At 45.9% G+C, this 24,675-nt stretch overlaps 1 protein-coding gene across 1 annotated transcript in view; it reads left to right on the forward strand.

Moving 5' to 3' along the window:
- GPR107 (G protein-coupled receptor 107) overlaps positions 1–23,988 on the forward strand; it is an 82,787-nt gene extending 58,799 nt beyond the window's left edge. The window contains exons 15-18 of the mRNA XM_029064207.2: positions 2,304–2,353; positions 5,695–5,778; positions 6,470–6,591; positions 18,338–23,988. Coding sequence (XP_028920040.1) covers positions 2,304–2,353; positions 5,695–5,778; positions 6,470–6,591; positions 18,338–18,434 — 353 coding nt within the window. The 3' untranslated portion in view covers positions 18,435–23,988. The remainder of the gene's footprint in view (positions 1–2,303; positions 2,354–5,694; positions 5,779–6,469; positions 6,592–18,337) is intronic.
- The last annotated feature ends 687 nt before the right edge of the window (positions 23,989–24,675 follow it).

Here is a 24,675-nt window from a genome sequence, read left to right on the forward strand (position 1 = left end):
TGTAGGTAAATGTAAAGCATTTAAAACGGACTGGAATCAGTGCCGAACTAAACTCATCTTTAGACCGTGAGCTCGTCTCCAGACTATAAACTCATTGTGGGCAGGGAATGTGTCTGTTTATTGTTACGTTGTACTATCCCAAGTGCTTAGTACAGTGCTCTGCACACACTGGCGCTCAATAAATACTTCTGAGTGAATGCCCTCTGTTGCTTTCCAACAAAAGGAAAGAAGTCTGGTCTAGTGGAAAGAGCCCCATCCTGGAAGTCAGAGGACCTGGTTCTAATCCTGGCTCGGCCAGTTGTCCGCTGCGTGAGCTTGGGGAAGTCATTGACTTCTCGGAGCCTCGGTTCCTCTCTGTAAAATGGGGCTTAAAAATCCTACTCCAATTAATCTGTGGAGTATTTATTGAGGGCTTACTAGGTGCACTTACTGTACTGAGCAGTTGAGAGGGTACAATTCAGCCGAGTTCATTCATTCAATAGTATTTCATTCAATAGTATTTATTGAGCGTTTACTACGTGCAGAGCACTGTACTAAGCGCTTGGAATGCACAGTTCGGCAACAGATAGAGACAATCCCTGCCCATTGAGGGGCTTACAGTCTAATCGGGGGAGACGGACAAAAACAAGATAACTTAATCATGATAAATAGAATCAAGGGGATGGACACCTCATTAACAAAATAAATAGGGGAATAAAAATCTATACAAATGAGCACAGGACTGAGGGGAAGGGAGAGGGGGAGGAGCAAAGGGAAAGGGGAAAAGGGGCTTAGCTGAAGGGAGGTGAAGGGGGGAATAGAGAGGGAGCAGAGGGAAAAGGGGAAGTTCAGTCTGGGAAGGCCTCTTGGAGGAGGTGAGCTCTCAGTAGGGCTTTGAAGAGGGGAAGAGAGTTCACTCTCTGCTTCTTAGACTGAGACCCCATGTGGGACAGGGACCGTGTCCAGCCCGATTGCTGTATCAACCCCAGTGCTTAATACTCAAAGTACATGAAGTATAGAGGTGTCTACATTATTACCAAAAACAGAATAAGATTTAAGGTCTCAGAGCAGGGTGAAAGGTGACTGGGAATATGGGCAAGATGAATAGTGGTATTTGTTAAGCGCTTACTATGTGCAAAGCACTGTTCTAAGCGCTGGGGGATACAAGGTGATCAGGTAGTCCCAGGTGGGGCTTACAGTTTTAATCCCCATTTTACAGATGAGGTAACTGAGGCACAGAGAAGTCAAGTGACTTGCCCAAAGTCACACAGCTGGTTTGTCATGGCTTACTGCACCGTAAGACCATTTGTACAAGTGGCGAATACTCTTATAAAAATACAGTTATTGCCCTCTTTAGTCTTCCTAATCATGGCATTAGCCTTCGAACCACTTAATTTCTGGAAATCTGATTACCCCAAAAATTCCGAACCTCACTTCCAGGTAGGTATCCCTCCAACGCCTCAGTCATTCGGCCTGTTCTTGTAGAGACCATTAGTTGGTAACAGTGTGGAGAATAATATAGGATTATAGGGATTTCTCCTTCAGCTTGATTGCCCCTCATTAATCATCAGCCAGGAAAGGGGAAGCAATTCCTTCCCTCATCACCATTTGCCACGTGCTTAAAATGAACTAATAATTGAATGCTATTAAGCAACATTAATTTGTAACCCCCTGCTGTAAGATTTATAATGAATGAAAAGCTTACTAAACTGGGAGGGATTTAGGCTGCTCTGCAGTCATTAATAATTTATAGCAAGAGAGAGGAGGGAGAAAGAAGCGGGGAAGAGAGAGAAAGAAGGAGGGAGTGGGAGAGAGAAGCAGAAAGTTTGCTCAGTTGCCTTTGGGTATTGATGTGAGTAGGGCATAGCTAGCTAGAGAGGTAACCGGTGATGCATTTAAGGGCTTATGATATTTGCCGAAGGAATGAGAAGTTCAGAACTAAACCTGATGGAATTCCACAAAAGATAGAGGGGGGCTTAAGTGATGTCCTGACCCCACCTAGTGAAACTAGTGAGTGGGTCATCCAGTCAGTGGATCGATGTTGTCTTAGTAAGGACTGGGATTCCGTACGTGCAGGATCCAGGACCAGGTCCCCTTGCCAGCCCTTCGCATTCCTCTTCCCATCACAGTTGTGGTGGAATGTATTTCAGTGATCATCAGGGCACCATCCACGGGGCCAGGGAGCTGGGATGTATTATTTATTCAATTTTTTTTGTAAATAACAATGTTCATCAGCCCAGTGCTTGGCATTCTGGGAGAAATGACTGAGGAGATCTGTTTGTAAGATGCTTTCTGCAATTACTGTTTTTTTTTTCTCCCTCTAGCTGCTATTAACCTAGCAAAACTGAAACTCTTCAGACATTACTACGTCTTGGTGAGTACGCAAACTAGATCTGTAAGTGAGGGTGGGGTGTGAGGCGGAGTTGATACTTTCCCGATTTAATTGAAGAAAATGTATTTCATATTCTGACTAAGGGCGTTCCCTGCCTCTTGTGAGGACAGTATGAATATTTACAGTGGGGGATTATCCTGGAGAGGTTGAGAGGCCCTTAATTTTAACATCACAAATTGAGTTTCCTAGAAGTCATCAGGATCGTAAATCCTTCCTAAAAAGATTTAGTTCCAAACCCTTTGTCAGATAATAGGCAAAGGCTTTCTAAGACTGGACTGTTCATTCCTGAAAGAAATATTTTTTGCATCTTTCTGTCGCACCATCTGTGGCTGTGGCGTTGGCCTTAGCCTCAAGTAGCTCGTTCGTCTCGGCAAATAGTAGAGGTGTAAACAGCAGAGATGGAAGGGGCAGATGAACAGTTTTATCCTAGAAAAGATAAGGCAAGAAGAAAAACAGTCTTCCACTAGAGCAAGTAAAAGCTTTACAAGACGATCTGGTGGGCACGTGCAACATTTGTTTAGAGGGTGACTTGAGATTAGAGGGGAGGAGCACTGGGGCCTCAATGTCTCTAGCACCGAGCCGGGCCTGCCGTTGACTCTTTTACTTCCTCTTCGCCATGACGGGTCTCTCTGCCCATCTCCAGAACTCTGCTCAAGACCCATCTCCTCTAGGAGGTCTTCTTTTTGATCTCACCCAACTGAGAATGCGAATCATTCCAGTTCCCCCTCAGCATTTATTTACTTTCAATATTATATGTGTGTGGATGTACATAGATGTCCACATTTGTAAATATATTTATGCATACACACACACGATGATTACATTTGCTTTGTACTGCTGTCACTTAGGACTTTTTGTGTCTTTGTGTTAGGAATTTGGTTTATTTGAAGGGCACACCAAATTTCGGGTCATAATCATCATACATGATCTATGATGTACAAACATGAATTTAATTTAATCCTAAATGATAGAACTCCTTGGATTTTAATAGTTCAGTTTTACACAAGCTTTATTTTGATGAGGGTGTTTGTGAAGTGCTCTTGTGTGCCAAGCACTGGGTTAAGTGCTGGGGTAGATTCCCGATGATCGGAGTGGCACGGTCCCTGTCCCACAAGGAATGGGAAGGGAGATCAGATATGTTGCCCTCATTTTACCGGTGAGGAAACTGAGGCATAGAGAAGTGAAGTGGCTTGCTGAAAGTCACAGCCAGAACTAGAACCCCTCACTGCCAGTCGCATGCACTTTCCACTGGGTTGCTTTAACACCTAACATTTCATTCTAGCCATGCATGGAAGGGTCCACATATTATAGAGCACATAATCCCACTGTCATGACAGACATTAAGAGATCATCTGGTTTAGCCACCTGCTTCCCAGCAGGGGAATAACTGAATCAAGGATTTTCGAACACCTTTTTTATTTTATTTTTTTAGAAATGATATGTCTGTGGGTGTCAAGGTTTAACCTGAAGTTTTCCCCTTCCCTCTTCATCCCCCATACTCATGCGTGTCTGCCTGCCCCCCGCTCCCCCTTAAGCACCAGCGAATTCTTCTTATAGCTGGAGTGGAAGAAACAAAGCAGCAGTCAAAGCAGATGAGAAGAGCCAACCCCTTCTCTGTGTGCTCTAAGCAATGTCACAAACCCATGGACGATAGTGACCAGGGTAGCAACTGGAGCAATTACTGTTATCATTTGCTCCAGTGTTTCCTAGGCTTCTCCTTTTACCCCATAAGAAGGAGGCTCGGCAGTGACAAGACCTGCCGCAGCCTCTTCCACCATGGCTCGGATTAGCGGCCACTTGGTCTCGGCCCCAGCGGTAGAGTGGGGGAGAGGTCCACCTCTTCTCAGGCCCCAGAGCCACATGGCTGCTGCTTCTGCTTGTCCTGCTCTAGGGGGACAGAGGGTAACGAGTTAGAGGAGAGGAAAAAATGATATCATAATAAACACGGGCAAATAAATGCATAAACAGAGAGGTAGGCGAGTGCTAAGGTAGCTGGCTCACAAGTTGCCATGAGCGGGAAGGTGGAGAAATTTGGGCAGTGTCTATTGGAACACATGACATTTTAAGAGGGGTTTGAAGGGAGGGGAGGGATGCAGGTTGCAGATGTGAGTAGAGAAGGAAAGGTTGAGTCTCTGTTTCTTCTACCTTGCCTCATGGATCTGTTAGTATAACCCAGTCTGCACACTCCTTCCTCTAACACCAGCCTTCTCTCAATCAGTCGTATTTATTGAGCACTTACTGTGGGCGGGGCACCGTCTTAAGCCCTTGGAGAGTACAACACAACAGTATAACAGATACATTCCCCGCCCACAACGAGCTTACAGTCTAGAGGACGAGTTTACCATCTAGATCTCGTTCCTCGATCTCCTCTATCTTGCCGCTGACCCTTTGTCCACATCCCCCTTCATATCTGACAGTCTACCGCTCTTCCCCCCTTCAGAACCCTCCTAAAATCACATCTGCTTCAAGAGACCTTCCCCGATGAAACCATCATCTCCTCTTCCCAGCCTCCCCTCTGTGTCACCCGTGCACCTGGCTTTACTCCCCCTGAGCACTTGGGTAACTCAACCCAGCCCCACTCTTAATTCTGTGCATCTCCTAATGCTCTACAACTTTCCCTATCTCTAATTTACTTCAATGTCTGTCTTACACCATAGTCCATAAGATCCTTGGGGGCAGGGATCGAGTCTTCCCACTCGTACTTTCCCGAGTGCTTACGATGGTGCTGTGCACACAGTAAATGCTCAATAAATACCACTGATTGACTAGAGTTGGGAAAGTGCCCTACACCAGGTGGGCCCTCAAAAGCACTGTTGAATGAATGTTGAACGAAAGAATAAAATAATACAGCTCATTGGCAGACTTAGCATTCATGTAAGCCAGTAAGGAGAATTAAGCAATTTTAAGGAAAAGCTTAATATCTTCATTTTCTATTGCTTAGTTGCGTATCACAACTAAGAGTAGCTGAAAATGGTTCTCAGAGCTTGGTAGAGACCAGTTGAATCTTGAAGGGATGGGATAAAGTGATTCTGGAATTAAAACTACAAAAAGGGAAGAGTTTTGGCCCCTTAGCCACAGTATTGCTACCCCAACCATTTTATTATCTGGAGATAATGAGCAAATCCTTTGAAATGTAACTATTATAGAATCTATTCATTACATAATCATCTCACCCATGTTTAATAAATACATAATAAGCTTAAAGAGATAGCTTCAAGTGATTATCCCATGTTCTCTGAAGCTACTTTTAACAGCTAATGTTGGAAAGGGATCCTTGCCGTGAGTTGAGTGTTTTGTTTATTTTCCTCTCCCTCTCTCCACAGATCGTATGTTACATTTATTTCACACGAATCATTGCGATTCTTCTCAAGCTCGCCGTCCCGTTCCAGTGGAAATGGCTGTACCAGGTACTTAACTGGCAGGGGGAAGGTGTGTCTGATCACAGCGTAATTTCAAGTGATCCGGGGTAAAGGTGCCAAGATACATCCCTAGTCTGAACACACTGTCTTCTGGGTGATGAGAGTGACTGCTGAGACCTTCGGTGTCTGCTGATCTATAATTCAAGTCTCATGTTTGTCCAGGGAAGCTGCTGGATTATATGAGAAATCTCGAAGTAATTGCATTATCGATTTTCATTTTCAGTTGTAAAAGTCTGTGAATAGAAATGCCTTAGCCAAAAAAAAAAGCAGTTGGCCTTGTATAATTAAAGCCCAGAAGAGAGGTAGTGAAATAGGTTGTTGTTTTTCCCTGTGTAATGCTTATTGGCTTAGCTTGTTTTCCACCCATAATATCTTTTTTTTTAAGGTAAAATCCAATTGGTTTTGCAGGTAGCACCAGAAAAGCTTAACTGTTGAGGCTACCAAACAATTTAGAAGTGTCTGTTTCCTTTAAAGAGCATACCTCAAGATGCAAAAGGATGTTTGAATTTTCACTAATCCTTTAAAGGGAATAGGTAAAGAAAATGGTCAGAGCAAGTGTCCTGAAACTTCATCTCCCTAGACCCAGGCCTTGACTACTCTTTGACCGCCACCCCGGAGTCCTGTGAGGGTGGATGTGACCAAGGAGGATATCTCTAATCTCTTTATTTTTACCATGCAGCTCCTGGATGAAATGGCCACGCTGGTGTTCTTCGTCCTCACTGGGTATAAATTCCGCCCAGCGTCTGATAATCCATACCTGCAGTTGTCTCAGGAAGATGATGACTTGGAAATGGAAGCTGTGTAAGACTGGCTTTTTTTTTTTAATGGTATTTGTTAAGCGCTTTTTATGAGCCAGGCACTGTACTAAGTATGGGGGAAAAATGGATACAAGCAAATCGGGTTGGACACAGTCCATGTCCCACATAGGGCTCACATTCTTAATCCTCATTCTACAGATGAGGGAAGTGAGGCACAGAGAAATGAAGCGTCTTGCCCAAGATCACACGGCAGACAAGTGGCAGAGCCGGAATTAGAACCCAGGTCCTTCTGACTCCCAAACCCATGCTGTATCCACGAGACCACGCTGCTTCTCTCCTCCTCCCTTCCAACACCTTCCTAACTAGCTAACAGTAGCACTGCGTGAATTGGGCATACTCCCGTCCCCACATCTATGCTTTGGAGGTGGATTTCTGCTATATTTAGCAGAGAGAAATGTACATACAAGTCGTAGACTCTTTTATTTGGTTTGAAATGCCTGCCAAACACTGAACAGTCTGTTCAGGAAAAGAGGAATTGGTAATGCTGTACATCATTGATGCAACTAGGCCAGCAGCCCCCCTCCAACAAACAGCTTGTTGTAAAAAAAAAATAAAATAATTAATGAATTCCCTAGAATGCAGTCGGCATAACCGTGGTGGTTGGGGCTGCACACCTCAGTCTCCCTAGCCACCCCCGCCGCCCACTGTTGACTAGAACGTGCCTCGAAATTAGCCCGGAAATTTGATGATCAGAACCCTTCGTAAACCTGCTAGTCCCGCTGAGAACAGTCATTTGTCATCCTGTAGCTGTTGACTTTTATAATTAATTAATTTGGCAGTAACCACACCTGAGTGCCAAAATGAGCCCTATCTCACCTAGCAGGTGGCTCTCCCTGTTTTCCAGAAATGAACATTCAGGATGAATGAGAGGATGCTATGTCTGGGTTTAATCTTGGCGCGTGCTTAGGAGATTAACCAGAAGGCGACAACCCCTTTCCTTTCCATTTTACCTCAGAATTGAAACTCTTTTCCACTCGGCACACAGAAGACTTTCCGACTTGAGCAGTCTGTTGGGTTACAGGAGGAAGCATAGCCATCTGCTTGAGTTATGCTCCCTCTGACCCGGGAGTATTCAGATCATGCAGCACACGAAGGCTCTCTTCCATGCCTTACAGGGTGACCGACTGAACCGACAGGGAGGAAGAGAAGATTAGAAAGCAACAGGAAATGTTTTTGCAGAATTAGCGAAATCCTAGCAAGTGGCAGTCCTGTTGAGGCTGCACAAGCTAGAGTCAATTTAATAAGCTTAGCATCTGCAAGCCACCATGCCTAGGGAATGTCAATTAGACATCCCTGTGGTGATATGCAAAAGTCCTCATCTCTCTCTCTCTCTCGTAAACTAATAGCATTTCAAGTTTTAGCCTCAGCCAATCAACAGTATTTATCGAGCGCTTACTATGTGCAGAGCACTGTACTAAGCGCTTGGGAAGTATGATATGACAGAATCAAGGTAAATAAGAGCAGTAGGCCCTGAAGAGAGAACCGGAAGTTGGGGTTCGGGAATTTTATTCCACGTGCTTTGGACATCAGGACCGTCTTCTAATCTTCTAAGGTTTCCATCTGTATTCTTGTTAAAAGGAAGAGGGGTTGCTAATGAATCCATCCATCAGTGGTATTTATTGAGTTGGGTTCATGTCCCACGTGGGGCTCACAGTCTAATCCTCATTTAACAGATGAGGGAAGAGAGGCACAGAGAAGGGAAGTGACTTGCCTAAGGTCACAGAGCAGACAAGTGGCAGAGCTGGAATTAGAACCCAGGTCCTTTTGACTCCCAAGCCCGGAGGAAATTCAGGATTTCGGTGCATGTCCCACATGGGGCTCACGGTCTTAATCCTCATTTGATAGATGAGGGAAGAGAGGCACAGAGGAAGGGAAGTGACTTGTCTAAGGTCACCCAGCGGACAAGTGGCGGAGCCGGGATTAGAACTCAGGTTCTTCTGACTCCCAACCCGGGGAAAGTTCAGTGCAACAAGGTTGGTCGATGTGATCTCTGCCCACAAGGAGTTTATAGTCTACAGAGGGAGGCAGACATTAAAATCAGTTATGGGTTGGGGAAATAGTAGAGGATATGTACATAAGTGCAGTGGGGCGTGATGCTTAATATTTTGTAAATTGCTTTGTTATGAGCCCAGAAGGAGTATAGCAACGTTGCAGAGTTCATTCATCCGTTCAGTCATATTTATTGAACGCTTTCTGTGTGCAAAGCACTGTACTAAGTGCTTTGGAGAGTATACATTCCCTGCCCACAAAGAGCTTCCGGGGAGACCCCTCTTGCAGTCAGTCAAGCTTACACCCAGCCCCGGTCATCTGTTAAAAAGATCCTCTAGCCACCGACCAAACCAGAAAGCCTGTCCTTGTTCTCTGGGCTGTCGATTGTGTGTGGTGGTTTTCAGGGAGGTACCAAAAAGACTTTATTCGGTACAGTGTAGAATTCCCCAAGGTTGTGAGGATTAGAGATGAAAGAAGTTCCTCTGAAGTACCCTTTTGGATGGAAATTATTCTGTTGCAAAAATCCTATCAATTTATTTTATCAAATGAGGTAACAGGCCTGAAATATTGGCTCAGGTCGTCATTGTGCAATCCATATTCTCCTAGAGGTGATGAAAAAGGCTAATTGCTACTTTTCTGTGAAAAGGAAGCAGCCCAGAACTGTCATATCTCTCTCTGCTACATAGAAGAGCTCCATTCCTGGAAGTTGCTTTCTGAAAAATCTTCCAGAAATAACCCACACCAGAGGCATCAAATGCCCTTCCCCCCATCTTTTAGAGGCATCCGAACTCGGGAGGGGCGTCCTGTGGTTATTTGGAAGTGGGTTAATTCCCCCCCACCCCCCATCACTCTCACGCATGCGCTCTTTCTCCCCCCCGCCTCCCCCAAAGTCCCATCCATCAAAACTGGTTTAATCCAGCCCAGGGGTAGAACACCCACATATTCTGTGCTTGCTGTTGGGAAATTGTGCTCATAAACAGTGACTCTAATATTAGTGGGTTCTTGTTTGCTACCACCACCAAGGGACTAAAGTCAATTCCCAGTTGGAATTTTTGGATAACAAGATTTAGATTTAAAGACTGAATCTGTGCTAAAGAGTCATTCCTCGGACTCAGCGTCTGGGCCAGGTCAGTCCGTCACATGTATTTTTTGAGCACTTACCTGTGTGCTGAGAACGCTACTAAACACGTGGGAGAGAACAAAAGAACCACCAATTCCCTGCCCACAATGAGCTTTCAGTCTAGAGGGGGAGACAGACATTCATAGAAATAAATAAATTACAGATATATACATAAGTGCTGTGGGGCTGGGATGGGGGATGAATAAAGGCAAGTCAGGGCGATGCAGAAGGAAGTGGGAGAAGAGGGAAGGAACGTTTAGGGAAGATGTCTTGGAGGAGGGGCTTGTTGATCCTTTCATTCATTCAATGGTATTTATTGAGTGCTTACTCTGTGCAGAGCACTGTAGTAAGTGCTTGGAATGTACAATCCGGCAACAGATAGAGACAGTCCTTGCCCATTGACAGGCTTACAGTCTAATCCTTGTGTTGCTGCCCTTCGTGCTACGTACCTAAGCCCCCCTTCAATGGACGGGGGGTTCGGTCAGCTCCCTTCCAATCCCTCATTCAGAACAGTGCTAGCGATAATTCGTCCTTTGAGTGTTTTTAAGAGGGTTTGGTCCGTGGCATGTCTCTGAGAGCGTGACCCACTTAAGCAGCAAATACCTCCGTTGTGATAGCCCCGTGAGAGGAGGCAGAGATTTTCCTCCTTCATCCTGGCCACTGCCCCTAGCAGTTATGGTAATTACAACTATAGTACTTGTTAAGTGCTTCCTATGTGGCAGGCACTTTCTGGTATTTTTAAGCACTTAATACGTGGCAAGCATTTGCTGATATCTGTCAAGCGCTTACAGCGTCAAGTACTTTCGAAACGCTGGGGAAGATACAGGTAGATCAGGTCAGACATAGTCCCTGTCCAACACAGGGGCTCGTGGTCGAAGTAGGAGGGAGAACAGGCATTGAATTCCCATTTTACAGATGGGGTAATGAGGCACAGAGAAGCTAAGTGGCTTGCCCAAGGTCACGCAGTAAACGAGTGGCAGCGTTGAGATAAGAACCCAGAATCTCTGACTCCCAGGCCTGTGCTCTTTCCACTAGGCCACACTGCTTCCCTTAAAGAGTCATTTTAGGGCTTTATCACAGAGGTCAGGATGTCTCTCCAGAAAGAGTTAGGTTCTTCCCTTCCAGTTAGAGATTTTTTTTTTTCTATTGTTCCTTCCCGCTTTCTCCGCCTCCCCTATTCAAGTCCGCTGGCATTGTTTTCTTATTCTGAGAGCAGACTGAAAAATTGTACCTGGGTTTTGGACTTCATTGCCCTCTGTGCAACCACTAGCCAGGCAGGCTGTCTCGGTGCTGGCCTCGTTTCAAAAAACGTGGCATTTTCCCTGCAAGAATTTGGCATCCTGGAAAAAGTACAAGTAAACCGATTTTTCGGTCCCTCTCCATAGCGTCCCTTCATCGTCTCGCTCCCTGGGCTGAGGTTCGGAGAGGTTTCTAATTTCCAGTAATGGAAGCTGTCATATAAAAATTCAGCAAGTTGATAAGTATTGAATGCAATTTTAATTATCAAACTCAGTAGCCTCCAAATCAGTAATGCATATTCATGACGATCTGAATTAGTTCTGTCATCGAGTATCTTTAGGAGTGGGAAAGAAAATGTTCGGTGTGCTGGGGATGAAAAGTGGACTCGTTAGGTTCCTATTTCCAGTACTGTACGTCATTCTTCAGGCAGCTGTTGACCTGTTGCCACTTACCGATTTGATTTGTTGAGGGCGTGTTGAGAGAAGAACGTTTAGGGGAATTGAGGCAGGATGTAGTAATATATTAACTAGGCCTGGGCCTAGTCACATTTAGAATCCAGAGAACGTCGCTTATTCAGTTATCAAAAAATTTAAGTTAATTAACTATTGAGGCCTTAAGCTACATTGGACCGAGGCCCTTTGGAACCTTATGAGTTTCCAGCCCGAGAGTGAGGGTCATTATCGAGCGTCTCTTAACCCAATCACTTGCAAAGCTTTCTCTGTGATCTCCATAAATTTATTTTAGGGAGTTCCCTGCTGTTCAAATTCCTTCAGCTCTCTGGCCCCCATCAGCATTTGCTCCAAAACTAGGACACTTCAGAAGAGGCTGTTGAAGCAGAGAATGTGCGGACGCATCATATCCTGTGTCCTACTTGGAATCTTTTGGGTGGTAATGCAATACTGGCTTTTCTTCTCCCTCCTTGCAGCGGAAACTTGCAGGTTTCAGCTTCATGAAATCAGCTGCAGTATGCAAAAACTCAAATTAGGCCGAAAAAGGCTCACTCAGGCAGTTAAGCACTTTGAGCTGATCTGATTAGGATTTTCTGGGGAAAATCTGAGCAAGTTGGTTAGGATCATTTAAGCACCACTCCTCCCTCACCCCCCGCCCCCCCCCGGCCCTGCCAGTGCATGTTTGCTGCTTTGTTTAATTTGAAAAGAGCAAGTGAAAGCTAGAGTATTGTGGAGAAATAGCAGGGAAGAACCCAAAATTCAGGAACATTCAGAAAATTCAGTTTCATCTCATTCTGTATTTTCTCATTCAGTTTTATTTATTCAGCACTTAGTGTAAGCAAAGCACCATAATAAGCACTGGGGAGAGTACATTATAACAATAAACAGACACATTCCCTGCACGCTTTCTCAGAGAAAGCTAAATGGAACATCATTTCCAGGCCAAGACTGCAAAAGTGACCATTTTGGTCACGTGTTAATCTCATCTTCTTCAGTCTGTTTTTGCAGTTTGAATGTTTTTCCGTAACTTCAGGAGGGTCCTTCTAAAATTTCTGGATTGTTTTTAATTATATTACCATTCAGGTTTAAATAACTTTGGGGACAGGGAGAAAACTTTGGCTAAGCGCGAGAGAAAATGTATTCATTCATTTAGTGTGGATTAAAAGAAATGTTATGCCATTCGTAGTGTCAGCTGCCAGTAGCGAACTGAGGAAGGAGATTTGTTGGGTTTATTTTGGGTCTTTCTACCCACTGCTCTGCTGCTGTTCAGTTAAGGTTAGGACCTTTCCCTTTCAGTTTAAATTGAAAATACATTTATTAAAACTGCCCAGATTTGTCATGTTTCTTTCCATTTTTTTAATGAAATGTTAATGCAAGTTATAGAAATTTTAATTTTAATGAAAGTTATAGAAAAGATGAATGCTGCTACTTAGAAATCCTGGAAATGTTGGATGTCAGTGCTCAGCGCACAGTAAGCGCTCCATACATAGCATTGATTGACTAATGGAAATGTTAAGCGATGCCTGGTATATCGCTCTACTTTTAAAAAAATCCACCATTCACATGTTTTTTGGGGATCGTCAAAGTAAATTTTATCCAATTTCCCACCCTTTTCTGGGGTGGAGGAGTTAAACCTAATACATTCCTCATAAAAATATTAAGTCAAAGAATGAAGGGCTCTAGTTATGCTCTACAGTTCTAAACTATAGGAACTGAAGAAAATGCAGATTTTCTTAGTAGTCGAAAGGGAGAAAGTGGAAATTTTGACTCAGTTGTATTTAAGGCAGTAGGGAAATACAAATGATACAGTAGCCAGGGTGAAAAGCAAATTACACGATTGTTTTCCTTCTCCTCCTCCTATAAATGATTTCTTTAGCTCCAGGCCAAAGCATTACTCGTAGACATATAAATATTTATAATGACTGTTGCATCATTACTGCCTGAGAGGGAAAGTGATTGGCTGTGCTGGGCGATCCCTAAAGTGAGGTCAGGGGCTTGAATAAAACTCGTTAGCTTGATTGTTTTGCTTACCATGCAGGAAGCTCCTTCATGTCTGCGGTGGAACGTTTTAAGCCTTGGCATCTCTCTACGGTTGCATTAAAAGGATGCTCCCCGCCCTTCCCCCTCCTGGCCCACAGCCTCGGCTCATTGCGACCTGTGGAACCCCCGTTCCATTGGGGGCAAGCTTCCCTTCATCCTTGACTTGTTCCTGACCTAGTCACTGCTCCTCCTCGCCATCACTGACACCTGACTCTCCCAAGATGACACCGTGTCCCCTGTTCTTTTTGGGGGGCATGGGAGCTTGGGGAGGGACTCATCTTCTCCCATTTCCCAAAACTCAGTGGAAAAGGGGGGAAGTGGGGGCTTCTTTCTCGTTCCCCAGTATCGCTTTTGTTTATGCACCATCCCACCTCCCCCATCCCTCTCTTTCCCTTTCTTTAACTGCCCACTCCAGTTATTAGTCTGTAAACTAGACTGTAGACTTCTAGACTGTAAGCTTGCTGTGGGCAGGGAATGCGTCTTTTTATTGTTGTATTTTAATAATGATGATATTTGTTAAGCGCTTACAGTGTGATAGGCACCAAGCGCTTAGTACATGCTCTGCCCACAGTAAGTGCTCAATAAATACAATGGACTGACTGACCTGTCACCTACCATTCCCCAGGCCCCCTTCTCCAACTTTTGGAACCATTTTGATCCCCCTCTCATGTTCCTTCTTTCTTTCTCCATCCCTATATTGATCCTTGAAGACTTCAATATCCACGTGAATTTTCCTCAACATCCCTCTGCTGCCCTTCTCCTCTCACTCCTCAACTCCTGCTCCACCCCACATATGCTTGATCTCATCCCTGTTAGTCACTGCACCATCTCTACCCTCACCAACTCTGAAATTCCTCTCTCAGATCAGTCTCCTCACCTGTTCTTTCTCCCACTCACCCACCCCCCGCATATCTGTCCTTTTCCCTTACAGAAGCCTCTGATCTTTTGATCCCCTCCCATTTTCTGAAGTCACCAGGCCCCCTTTGGTCTCGATACCCAGACTGCTTTTTCTTGACACACAAATCTATGGCCTCAACACTACCCTCTCTACTGAACTCAACTCCCTCACTCCCCTGCCCCTCCACTGATTTCATGCCTCCAACCTGTAGCCCAGGATCCTCCCCACATTAGGTTTCCTTTGCTCTTGTGCATGAGCTGTGGAGCACTGCTAGCGGAAATCCAGACATGAAGCTGACCTTGTCCAACTGAATTTTAACCTCACCTGCTTTAATTCTGACCTCTCTTCCACCTAACATCATTATCTCTCCATCTTTATTGACTCCTATACCCATTGCCACGCCAGCTGTTCTTCAAAACCCCTACCCATCCCTTGCCCCTAATGACCTGGCCATGTACTGTATTGATAAAATTGAAACCCTAAAATCTCCCCAGCTCCTCTGCAGTCCCTTCTTTGACTCTCCTAGCAGTATCTCAAGAGATCTCTTGCCTCCTCTCAAAATCTACACCTTCCACCCATACCTCCTACCCCATTCCTTTGCTCCTTAATAAAAGACTCGTTCCTTCCCTTCTTCCCTTTCTGCTCTCAATCTTCAGCTCTCCATTTTCCAGCGTCTTCTTCCCCATTCCTGTCAAACTTCCTCACGCATCCTCGTTCCTAAAAAAAAAAAAAAAAAACCGTCAATTCCATGGCTCCATCTAGTTATCACTCCATCCTCTGCAAACTCCTTGAGCGAGTTGTCTGCACCCACTGCCTGCACTTCGCCTCCTCAGATTCTCTCTTAGACCACCTCCAATCTGTCTTCCACCCCCTTCACTAAACAGAACTGCCCTCTTTAAGGTCACCTTTAACCCTCTCCCTGCCAAATCCAACAGCCTCTTCTCCATCCTAGTCCTCCTAGATCTCTGAGCTGCCTTCGACTCCAGAGACCACCCCCTTCTCCTGGAAACATTATCTAACCTTGGCTTCATTGACACCAGCCTCTCCTGGTTCTCCTCCTCCTCTCTGCCTGTTCCTTCTCAGTCTCTTTCACAGGCTTCTCCTCTGCTTCCCACCCTCTAATGACTTGTGGGCGACTCTCAAGGCTCAGATTTGGCTTCCCTTCTGTTCTCCATTTGGACCCACTCCCTAGGAGAATTCATGTGGTCCCATGACTTCAATTACTATTTCTATCAGATGATTCCCAAATCTCCCCATCTCCTTTTCTGCAGTCTTGCAATCCCTCTTGCCTTCAAAGACAGCTTCTTGAATGACCCGCTGATACCTAAACTTAATGTGGTCAAAACAGAGCTCATCATCCTCCCACCCAAACCCTGTCCTCCCCTTGTCTTTCTCATCAGTATAGATAACACCACTATCCTCCCTGACTTCCAAGCTCATACCCTTGGTATTATCCTTGATTCATCTCTCTCATTCAAGGGACCTATTCAACTGTCACCACATCCTGTCAGATCAGCCTTCACGGTGTCGCTAAAATCTGCCCTTCCCTCTCCGTCAAAATTACTGCTATGTCAATCCAAGCACTTAATCGTATCCCCCCTCCTCAAAAACTTCCAATAGTTGCCCATCTACCTCTACATAATAATACTAATACTATTCATTAAGTCCTTACGATGCATCAAGTGCTCGGGTAGATGATCAGGTCGGACACAGTCCCCGTCCCACAAGAGGCTCGCAGTCTCAGTAGGAGGGAGAACAGGTATTGAATCCCCCTTTTACAGTTGAGGAAACTGAGGCACAGAGAAGTGAAGTGACTTGCCCAAGTTTACAGCAGGTAAATGGCAGAGTGGGGATTAGAATGACTTCAGGCGGGGCTGCAGCACAGTGGTCTCTGCCAGTGTTTTATCCATGTCAAACTCCTTAACTTGCACTTGGATTGTCTCCCTTTATCCACCCCTCCCTGAGCCCCATAGCACCGATGGACTTATTTGTAATTTTTTACATTTTTCTTGGTCCTTCTCCCCTGCTAGACTTTAAGCTCATTGTGGGTGGGAAATGTGTCTACCAACTCTGTTATATTGTCCTCTCCCAAGCCCTTAATTCAGTGCTGCATACTCATATTTGAGGAAAGGGCTCAATAATTGCGATTAATTGCTTACTGTCAATTTCAAGGCACTCAATCAACTCTCTCCATCCTTCCTTGGCGGACTGATCACCTACTTTAATCCAGCCAGCACACCACACTGCACTTCTCTGTCAGCCTACTCCCTGTACCTCAACCTCGTCATACCTCGCCACCACCAACCCCTTGCCCATGTCGTCCCTCTGACCTGGAACTCTCTCCCCCTTCACATTCCTCAGTCTCCTGCTCTCCCCCCATACCAGTACTTTAACTCAAGCATCCTGACAGCAGCTGCTGCTTTTTCCACTCATTCCACGTAGTGCCAGCTGGCCAGCCTTACCTGCACCTGACTTGATGATGCTATTTGTTAAGCGCTTACTATGTGTGGAGCTCCATTCTAATCACTGGGTTAGATACAGGGCAGTCAGGTTGGACACAGTCCCTGTCCCACATGGGGTTCTCTGTCTTTAATCCACATGTTACAGATGAGGGAACCGAGGCATAGTGAAGTGACTTGCCCGAGGACCCACAGCAGACAAGTGGCGGAGACGGGATTAGAACCCTTGTCCGTCTGACTCCCAGGCCCGGGCTGTAGACGCTAAGCCACGCTGCTGCTTCTTCAGCTCGCACCCTGACCCTCATTGCCCAGCCCAACCTGCATCCTTGCTGCAAGTGCTCGCGGTTCAGGTGAAGTGCACGTAGGCAAATCTCTACCTGGGTGGAATTAAACTTAGAACCGTAGGCCCAGAAGGATTATCTCCAGACGGCCTGCCTCCCGGCACAAGAGTACCTCAACCATCCTAGGCAAGTGGTCATGTCATCTCCTTGCAGAGCTGTAAGCCTCTCTTTTCATAAGGAGGCCAAGGCTACCATAGGACCGTCCATTGGGAAAATGCCTTCAAGACCAAAGCTTTGTGATGTCCAAAGGTCAGTCTGTAGGAACCCAGTTACTGTGCAGTGCGCTACATAATGTAAAAATGGAAATAATAGTAATAATAGTTGTGGTATTTAAGTATTTACTATGTGCCAAGCACTGTAGTAAGCGCTGGGGTAGATACAAGCAAATCAGGTTGGACACAGTCCCTGTCCCACATGGGGCTCACAGTCTCAATCCCCGTTTTACAGGTGAGGGAACTAAGTCAAAGAGAAGTGAAGCGACTTGCCCAGAGTCACCCACCAGACAAGTGGCAGAGCCAGAATTAGAACCCATGACCTTCTGACTCCCAGGCCTGTGCCGTATCCACTACGCAATGCTGCTTCCTTTGCCCTGCTCAAGGCCCAATGGCCTGTTTAGAAATCGGGAGCTTCCAGTCACTTAACTTCTCTTTGCCTCAGTTACTTCATCTGTAAAATGAAGAAGCAGCAGAAACAGCATGGCTCAGTGGAAAGAGCATGGGCTTTGGAGTCAGAGATCATGGGTTCGAATCCCGGCTCTGCCACCTGTCAGCAGTGTGACTTTGGGCAAGTCACTTCACTTCTCTGTGGCTCAGTTACCTCATCTGTAAAATGGGGATAAAGACTGTGAGCGCCACATGGGACAACCTGATTGCCTTGTGTCTACCCCAGCTCTAAGAACAGTGCTCTGCACATAGTAAGCGCTTAACAAATACTAACATAATAATAATAATAATAAAATGGGGATTAAGACTGTGAGCCCCACGTGGGTCTCTGCCCGATCCGATTTGCTCGTATCTACTACGGTACCTGGAATGTGGTACACGCTTAACAAATGCCACAATTATTAATTATTATTCCCTTGATGTCGGAGGGAAGAGCAGAAGTTAAGAAAGGGCTGGAAAACTGAAGGAAAGCTGCAGGAAAAAGCTGCAGATTGGTGGGGGTTTCGTCTAACTCCACATTTCTGTGTTTTAGGGTGACGACTTCAGGAGTTATGGAAAACATGAAGAAGGTCAAGAAGGTGACAAATGGATCTGTGGAGGCTCGCAGCGAGTGGGAGAGCACAGCATGATGGGATAGACCCTGGGATCGTCACTTTTCGGAGAAACTTTTAATTTATTAATAAGACTGTCTGTGAAAGGAAGCCGCTGCCACTTCCCAACATCGATGTCACAAAAAAATTATGGCTGGGAGCAAAATGTCACAGAAACCTAATTTCTTCCTCTTAATTCTAAGGAAAATGGATCTTTACGTGACCTCAACAAAATTTTAACTTGCTTGACTTGGAAATGCTGAGAGAGAGCAGGAGAGAGAAGAAGAGGGTGGGTTTTTTTGGTTCGGTTTTTAGTTTTTTATATAGGTCTGGGTGCTCTCATCTGGAAGCGGTTCTGTTCCTTGGTTTTGTGGTACAAACAGACTGTGTGAATGTTTGTGTGTGAGCGGGTGTGTGAATCAAAAGGGAAATGTACAGATTGGAAAATAGCAAAATAGGGACGATATGCTGGGATTGAACAAGTGAATGAAAGGGAGATGACTTTCAGTGACCCTACTATTTGGGGAGGAATTACCTTGGAAAAAGAAGGAATAAAGTTGAGTGTCTTGGGGCGTGATGCATGAGAATGAGTGAGATGACCTGGTGTTAAAAAACAAAATGGGCGCACCCATTCAGGCAGACGATAAAGTGGTTAAGAGCGTTTGCCCAGGGATCATCAGTCTCTCCTGGGGCTGCCCCCTCTTACCGTATGTGATCTTGAGCAAGCTGTCTCCGTCCTTCCCCGTTCACATCTGCACTCTGGGCTAAAGAGGCTTTCCGGCAGGTTGCGAGCCAAGTAGTGCTGTTCTTTTCCATTGCGCCGGGTAGTTGTGGGCCCCGGCTACCTGCCTTTCTGAGCATTTTGGGTTTTGCAGCTTTGTACGGATGAAAAGCGATCTCTTTTTTTATCCAGAAGGGGATCTGTTCTCAGCTCATACGAAGGCTGGGTATGTCTTGCCCGGCGAGACTTGGGAGCCGACCAAATGAATCCCCCGGAAGCGGTTTTCCCTCTCCCTTGCCGTCTTGTCTGCACAATTCAGCACTGTCCCCTTGCACACATCTCTTGGGGCAGTACTTCCTTTGTGGCAGGACCTTATCTTTTGCTCAGGGTTTGGGATATGCAATCTTCTGTCTGCCAGCCAGCAGTGGAATAAAGCTTACCATTGTAGTTGGATAAGAATACAGCTAATTAGAGCGGCAGAGGTACGTGGATCAGGGAGACAGCCACGGGGAAGGATGGATTCGGAGCCACCTTAAACGCAATCCACCAGCTTTTGCTGGCGGTGTTCAAGATACGGGAAAATGGGAGGAGATAGGATATAGGGAAGGAAACCAGATAATTGCCTGAGGTTCAAGTGGAAAAAATGCAGCTAAAAAAGAGATTTTTCCCACTCCCGGTTTCCAGGCAGTAGAGGTTTTCAGAGAGTAGGCAAGAGTGCTTGGAAAGACCAGGATTTCCTGATTTTGGGTGGGAGTGAATGACCAGCTGCCTGAAACTCACATTATTTTAAAAAACGGAGATTCATTTTTAAAATGGGGCAGTCAGGACTGAAGGAAGTAAGAGTTTTTTTATACCAAAGTGCTGGGCAACACTTGGGTGAGTTTCCTTTAATTCCCCGGTGGTTTCCCTACCGGTGACAAGGGACTGCAACACGGCCCTTCAGCCCAAAGACAGATGGTGAGGAAGAGCCAACCGTAACTTACTGAAGGGTATTTGGTTTCATGTCTTCAACTGCAGAGGCATGTCTACAGATTAGAAATCTGACTCGCTACGCAACTGCCATTGAACCAGAGCCTCTAGGGTGCAGCCTGGATCCTGATGAGCAGAAAATGAGGACCTCTGGGAGTACGTTTTCTTAGCTGAAGTTGACAGACAGGGGAGAACCGAATTCGGCTTGCAAAAGTCGCTGTGGAGAAGATTTGCATTTCCCTAAACAGCTTCCCACAATATTAGGCCTCGAAGAGCACATGTTTTGGTGCCATTGACAGTGTGAGAAGTCAGCGGTTAAGAAGTCATGCTTGCTTTCAATCCCTGCTGTCTCCTCTGTCTCAGTAGCTCACTGCTTTCTTAAGGTATTACCTCCATGAACTTGGAAACCTTTAGATGGAAAATAAGTGGAAGCACCTTACAGATTTAAATCTGCCTTGTCCTTTAGTAGACCACTGATGATCAGTGATCTGCGGCTATTCTAGGGAAAAGCACACATTTTCCCCGAGGTGGGAGACCCGGAAAAATGCCCCGAATTGTCAAACATACTGTGGCTGTCACACTTCTTCAGCTTCCACTCTGGGTAGAAAGGGGATACTTTTGACGGCGAGGCTCTTCTCCTTTCCCATAAGCGGCACGGCACCTGGAGTTTTAAGAGCATCCCATTATAGCCTCATCAGGGGAAAGCCTGCCTCTGATTTGCTTGTGTACCAGCACCAGAGTGCTAACCGGTGTCAAAGGAGAGGTCGACTTCCCGGAAAGAACTAAAATGGGCGAGTGTCACTCTTCTCCCATTCCTGAGGGGGACCTACGGAGGTTTTTGATATCTTTTTTTTTGAAAAGCAAAGCGATAGGTAGGTGTGAGCACACGTGTGCGCTTCCCCGATCACACTCGTGCGCTTCCCCGTGTTCTGGAAGAAACCGCAACATTACCGCTTTCTCTTGGCCGGAAACAGCACTTGGCCTCCCGCTGCATTTGTCAGCAACCTCAGCGCCTCGGATGTAATTAATGTGCTTACTCCGCTCTCCAGTTTCCCCGGGGACTCAGGGTTCTTAATTTTGCAGCCGAGGAATTGGATTAAGCGCTGGACAGACCCCCTGAGGAGCCTGAAGTGGGCAGATGAATAGTGTGGCTTTTTAAAATTTCTTTAAAAAAATTTTTTTTTTGAGTTCTTACTAGGCGGAGTCACAACAGTTCAAGCGAAACTGTTGTTTTTCAATCTTGAAATCTTTCGGTTGGCAGGAGTGGGCCGGATGGGTGGCGAAGGTGGGCCGTGTTAGTCTGAGAAAACTCAGCCAAGTAGGGAGAATAGGTTTAAAAGAATTTAAACTTGGGAGAAAAATGTTAATTTCCATCCTGTTCTTGGGTGTCCTTTCTCTCTCGTCTTCCTAAAAGCCGAGCTGCGTTCAGCTGTCTTCGTCACGGAGTGAATGGGGTCGATGAGTGCCCAGAGATGAATTGAAACTGAAACAGTGGCACCACTAGCTCCTCTGCCTGTTTGATGATTTGGGCTTCTCTGGATGGGTGGGAACTGTTATAACAGCAAGGTTTCAGTGTTTCAGAGGTGGCGGGAGTGGCAGAATGCAGCATTCGGAATCACGCTAATTATACTTGCTCTCTGCCACCCCTCTGCCCATTTCTGCCTCTACAAATTGGGATTAAATGCATTTCATGGACTGGAAGCTTTGCCTCTCGGGGGACATCTTAGGAAGCTCAGGCTCCTGTTCGACTCTGTAAGAATGTGACTACAGTCCTGTTTCTTGGGGTGGCGGGAGGCAGGGCGGACTGTCTTAACCCCTGCAGTTCAGAGGTGCTTTTCAGCTCCTCACTGCTCAAAACGTTATTAGCAATGCACTTTATGACTCTGGGGAATCGATATTGATGAATTGCCACTGAATACTCTTAGTTGTACACCCACTGCAGTTAAGAATTACTTCTTGGGTCACAGCCTTGGTAAACTTGGTTTCCTGCTGGAAATTATTTGATTACAACATCCAGATCTTGTTTCCGTGGCCCCTTAGACGGTCCGACCAAGGAAGACGTTTTGGGGGACCTTCGGATTTTAGATAGGGGTAGCGTGCAGCTTTATCAAACACGATTTCCCTCCTCGCGTGGCTGCGTAATCCACGGTAACGTTTACCGATATGATCTTTTCCGTAAGCCGTTCTATATTTCTCCCCCACCCCCTCCTATTGATTTGCCCTTTTCCTCGAGTTCCACATTGGCACAACCTGGGAGAGTGGTGTAAAGATTTTGGTGCATTGCAGCATTTTGTCTCAGTGCAACTGCATGAAAGATGTATTTCCTAAGCCACGAGAACTTTATATAGAGAGAGAGTGTAGTAATACCGTACATTATTTGTCTCGATCTACTTTTATGTAAAGCGCTTCCTAACACTAGCATTCAGACTTTGTTGCCGTTGATCAGTGGCGGTCCCTTTCTAGATGGATGAGTCCTACGACTAAAGGAAAGGGTAAAGTAGGTCGATCTTAAACGTTTTGGTTCACCCCTCCTTCCTCTTCCCCCACCAACCCATAAATTGTTCTGTTGTCAAAGAGAAAGTGATTCTGGGACACCGTGCCATCCTCTGTGTACGAGAAGACGTGTACCCCTTCATGCTCAGATGTGGGGGGAAGAGGCTTTTTTATCTCTAGCATCATCAATCCATTAAACTTCAGTGACAACGAACATCTTCATCCAATCTCTGTCTTTCTCCCCATTGTGACAGTCCCCGACTCTGTGTCTGCGATTCAGCGTGCTTCGAGCCCAACTACCATTCTGCTTGTGGGAGAATCTAATGTCTTTTGGGCTTTCGCTATATTAAAGTTAAGCCACCTCAACCGTATCGCATGTGAGTACGTCCACAAAATGATTACTTTGGAATATACCGAATGTTCTCCTCATGAATCTCTTTCTTACCTGTGATGTGTCCCCCACCCCACACCCAGCCTCCTGACCCGTGAGGTTTCGGCAGGGTGTGCCCTTCTTAAAGACACCGACTTGAGTTGCCGTGAATCCTTGTTGCCGCCTGAAGCGTCGTTATCGATCGCTGCGTGAGTCATTTTAGTAGCCATGCTGAAAGTTCTCAATGATCCCAGGGACCTCTCTCCTTAAAAGCAGTGCTGCTCCCATGCTGCCTTTGCTTGGTTCATTGGTGAAACGGGCTTACGTTTTCATATTGTTTAAGGGAGAGGCATGATGAGAAAATATCGGCCCGAGTTCCCCCTCTGAGAGATGAAGAGAAGGCACCCGGGGCAGAGTAAGGGGAGGGAGAGGCTGGTTATAGGGTGGAGAGTTGCACTTGAGCTGGATCGAGAACCCGTTGAAACAGAGAATCAGCCGTTGGGAGGTGGGAGGGAAGGTGGGTCTGGGGCCCTAGTTACCTGGTGGCTAAATAGCAACAAAATATTTAACGAATGCCGGTTTCAGTTTAGGAGTCTTCCCTCTGAAAAGAGAAGATTCCATAGCCAGAGGGCAGAAGAGGGACTCTGGAAACAGCAGGGTTGGACTACGGTGTCTGAGAGCTGTCACCTGGCGGATCCAGAGCTCTCTTCACTTGTGTATAACCTCTTGGCTTCTAAAGCAGCTTTAAGGCAGCTTGCGTACTGTAAGTTGGAATCGCTTAACAATATGACCTCTAAAGGACTCAAAAATACATTTAATCCAGGAGCAAGTTTCGATTTCTGGAGGCTTGCAGCCTTGTAAATACGACTTTACTTTTTCAAGCTAGGTTGGGATGAAATGGAATTTTCCATATTTTTTTTAACATCACTAAGCAGATCATCGAACAGTATTTATGAAAAGATATTGGGGTGAGGGAATACAAATCAGGATATCATATGTAATGGGTTGAAATGTGTAAAATAAAGATTCTTTGACTGGAATGCGTTTTTGGGACCTCACGTGGGCTTTGGGAAACTATTTTTCTCCTCGTTTCTTTGCCGCTTCGTATTTTACACCACCTACCCCCTTTCCTCCTGGAGGGTTTTTCTTTTCAGCCGATTAAATAAGGCACCTATCTCCCATTCCTCCCACCTGCTCCCACTGAAAACAGTGACACCCGCTAGAGAAGGTAAAACTCAGATCCAGAGCAATTAACCTCGGAGACACTTTTGATTTCAATTAGCTGAGGGGTTTTTTGGTGGGGGTTTTTTCTGTGAAAATTACAGTTCGAAATATCCCTCTACTTCTGCAAGAGAATTGCACCGATTCAGAAGTCTGGTATCAGGGCCTGCCACTGGGATTTAAAATACAGTGGCAGCCACATCCAGCTTGGTCAAGTTGCGACTCTTTTATCGAATATCCTCCAAGGGGTCTTCAGGGGTGAAAGCGAAAGACCACTCTTCCCAGAACGGGGAGCGGAGCGGAAGCGTTTGAGAGGACCGGGCCCTTTCAGTAAGGCCCACCGTGGCCGGGGTTGAGGGAATGAGGAGGAGAGGCGTTTTAAACCACGGCAGGGTCGGACCAAGCCGTCAGCGGCGTCCCGCATCCTCGGTTCTGGCCCCGGCTCTGCCACTTGATGCTGTATCGCCTTGGTCAAGCCTCCTTACTTCTCGGTGCCTCCGTATCCT

The sequence above is a fragment of the Ornithorhynchus anatinus genome, chromosome 4 (assembly GCF_004115215.2).
Source record: "Ornithorhynchus anatinus isolate Pmale09 chromosome 4, mOrnAna1.pri.v4, whole genome shotgun sequence".
In the NCBI taxonomy this organism is placed as follows: Eukaryota; Metazoa; Chordata; class Mammalia; order Monotremata; family Ornithorhynchidae; genus Ornithorhynchus; species Ornithorhynchus anatinus.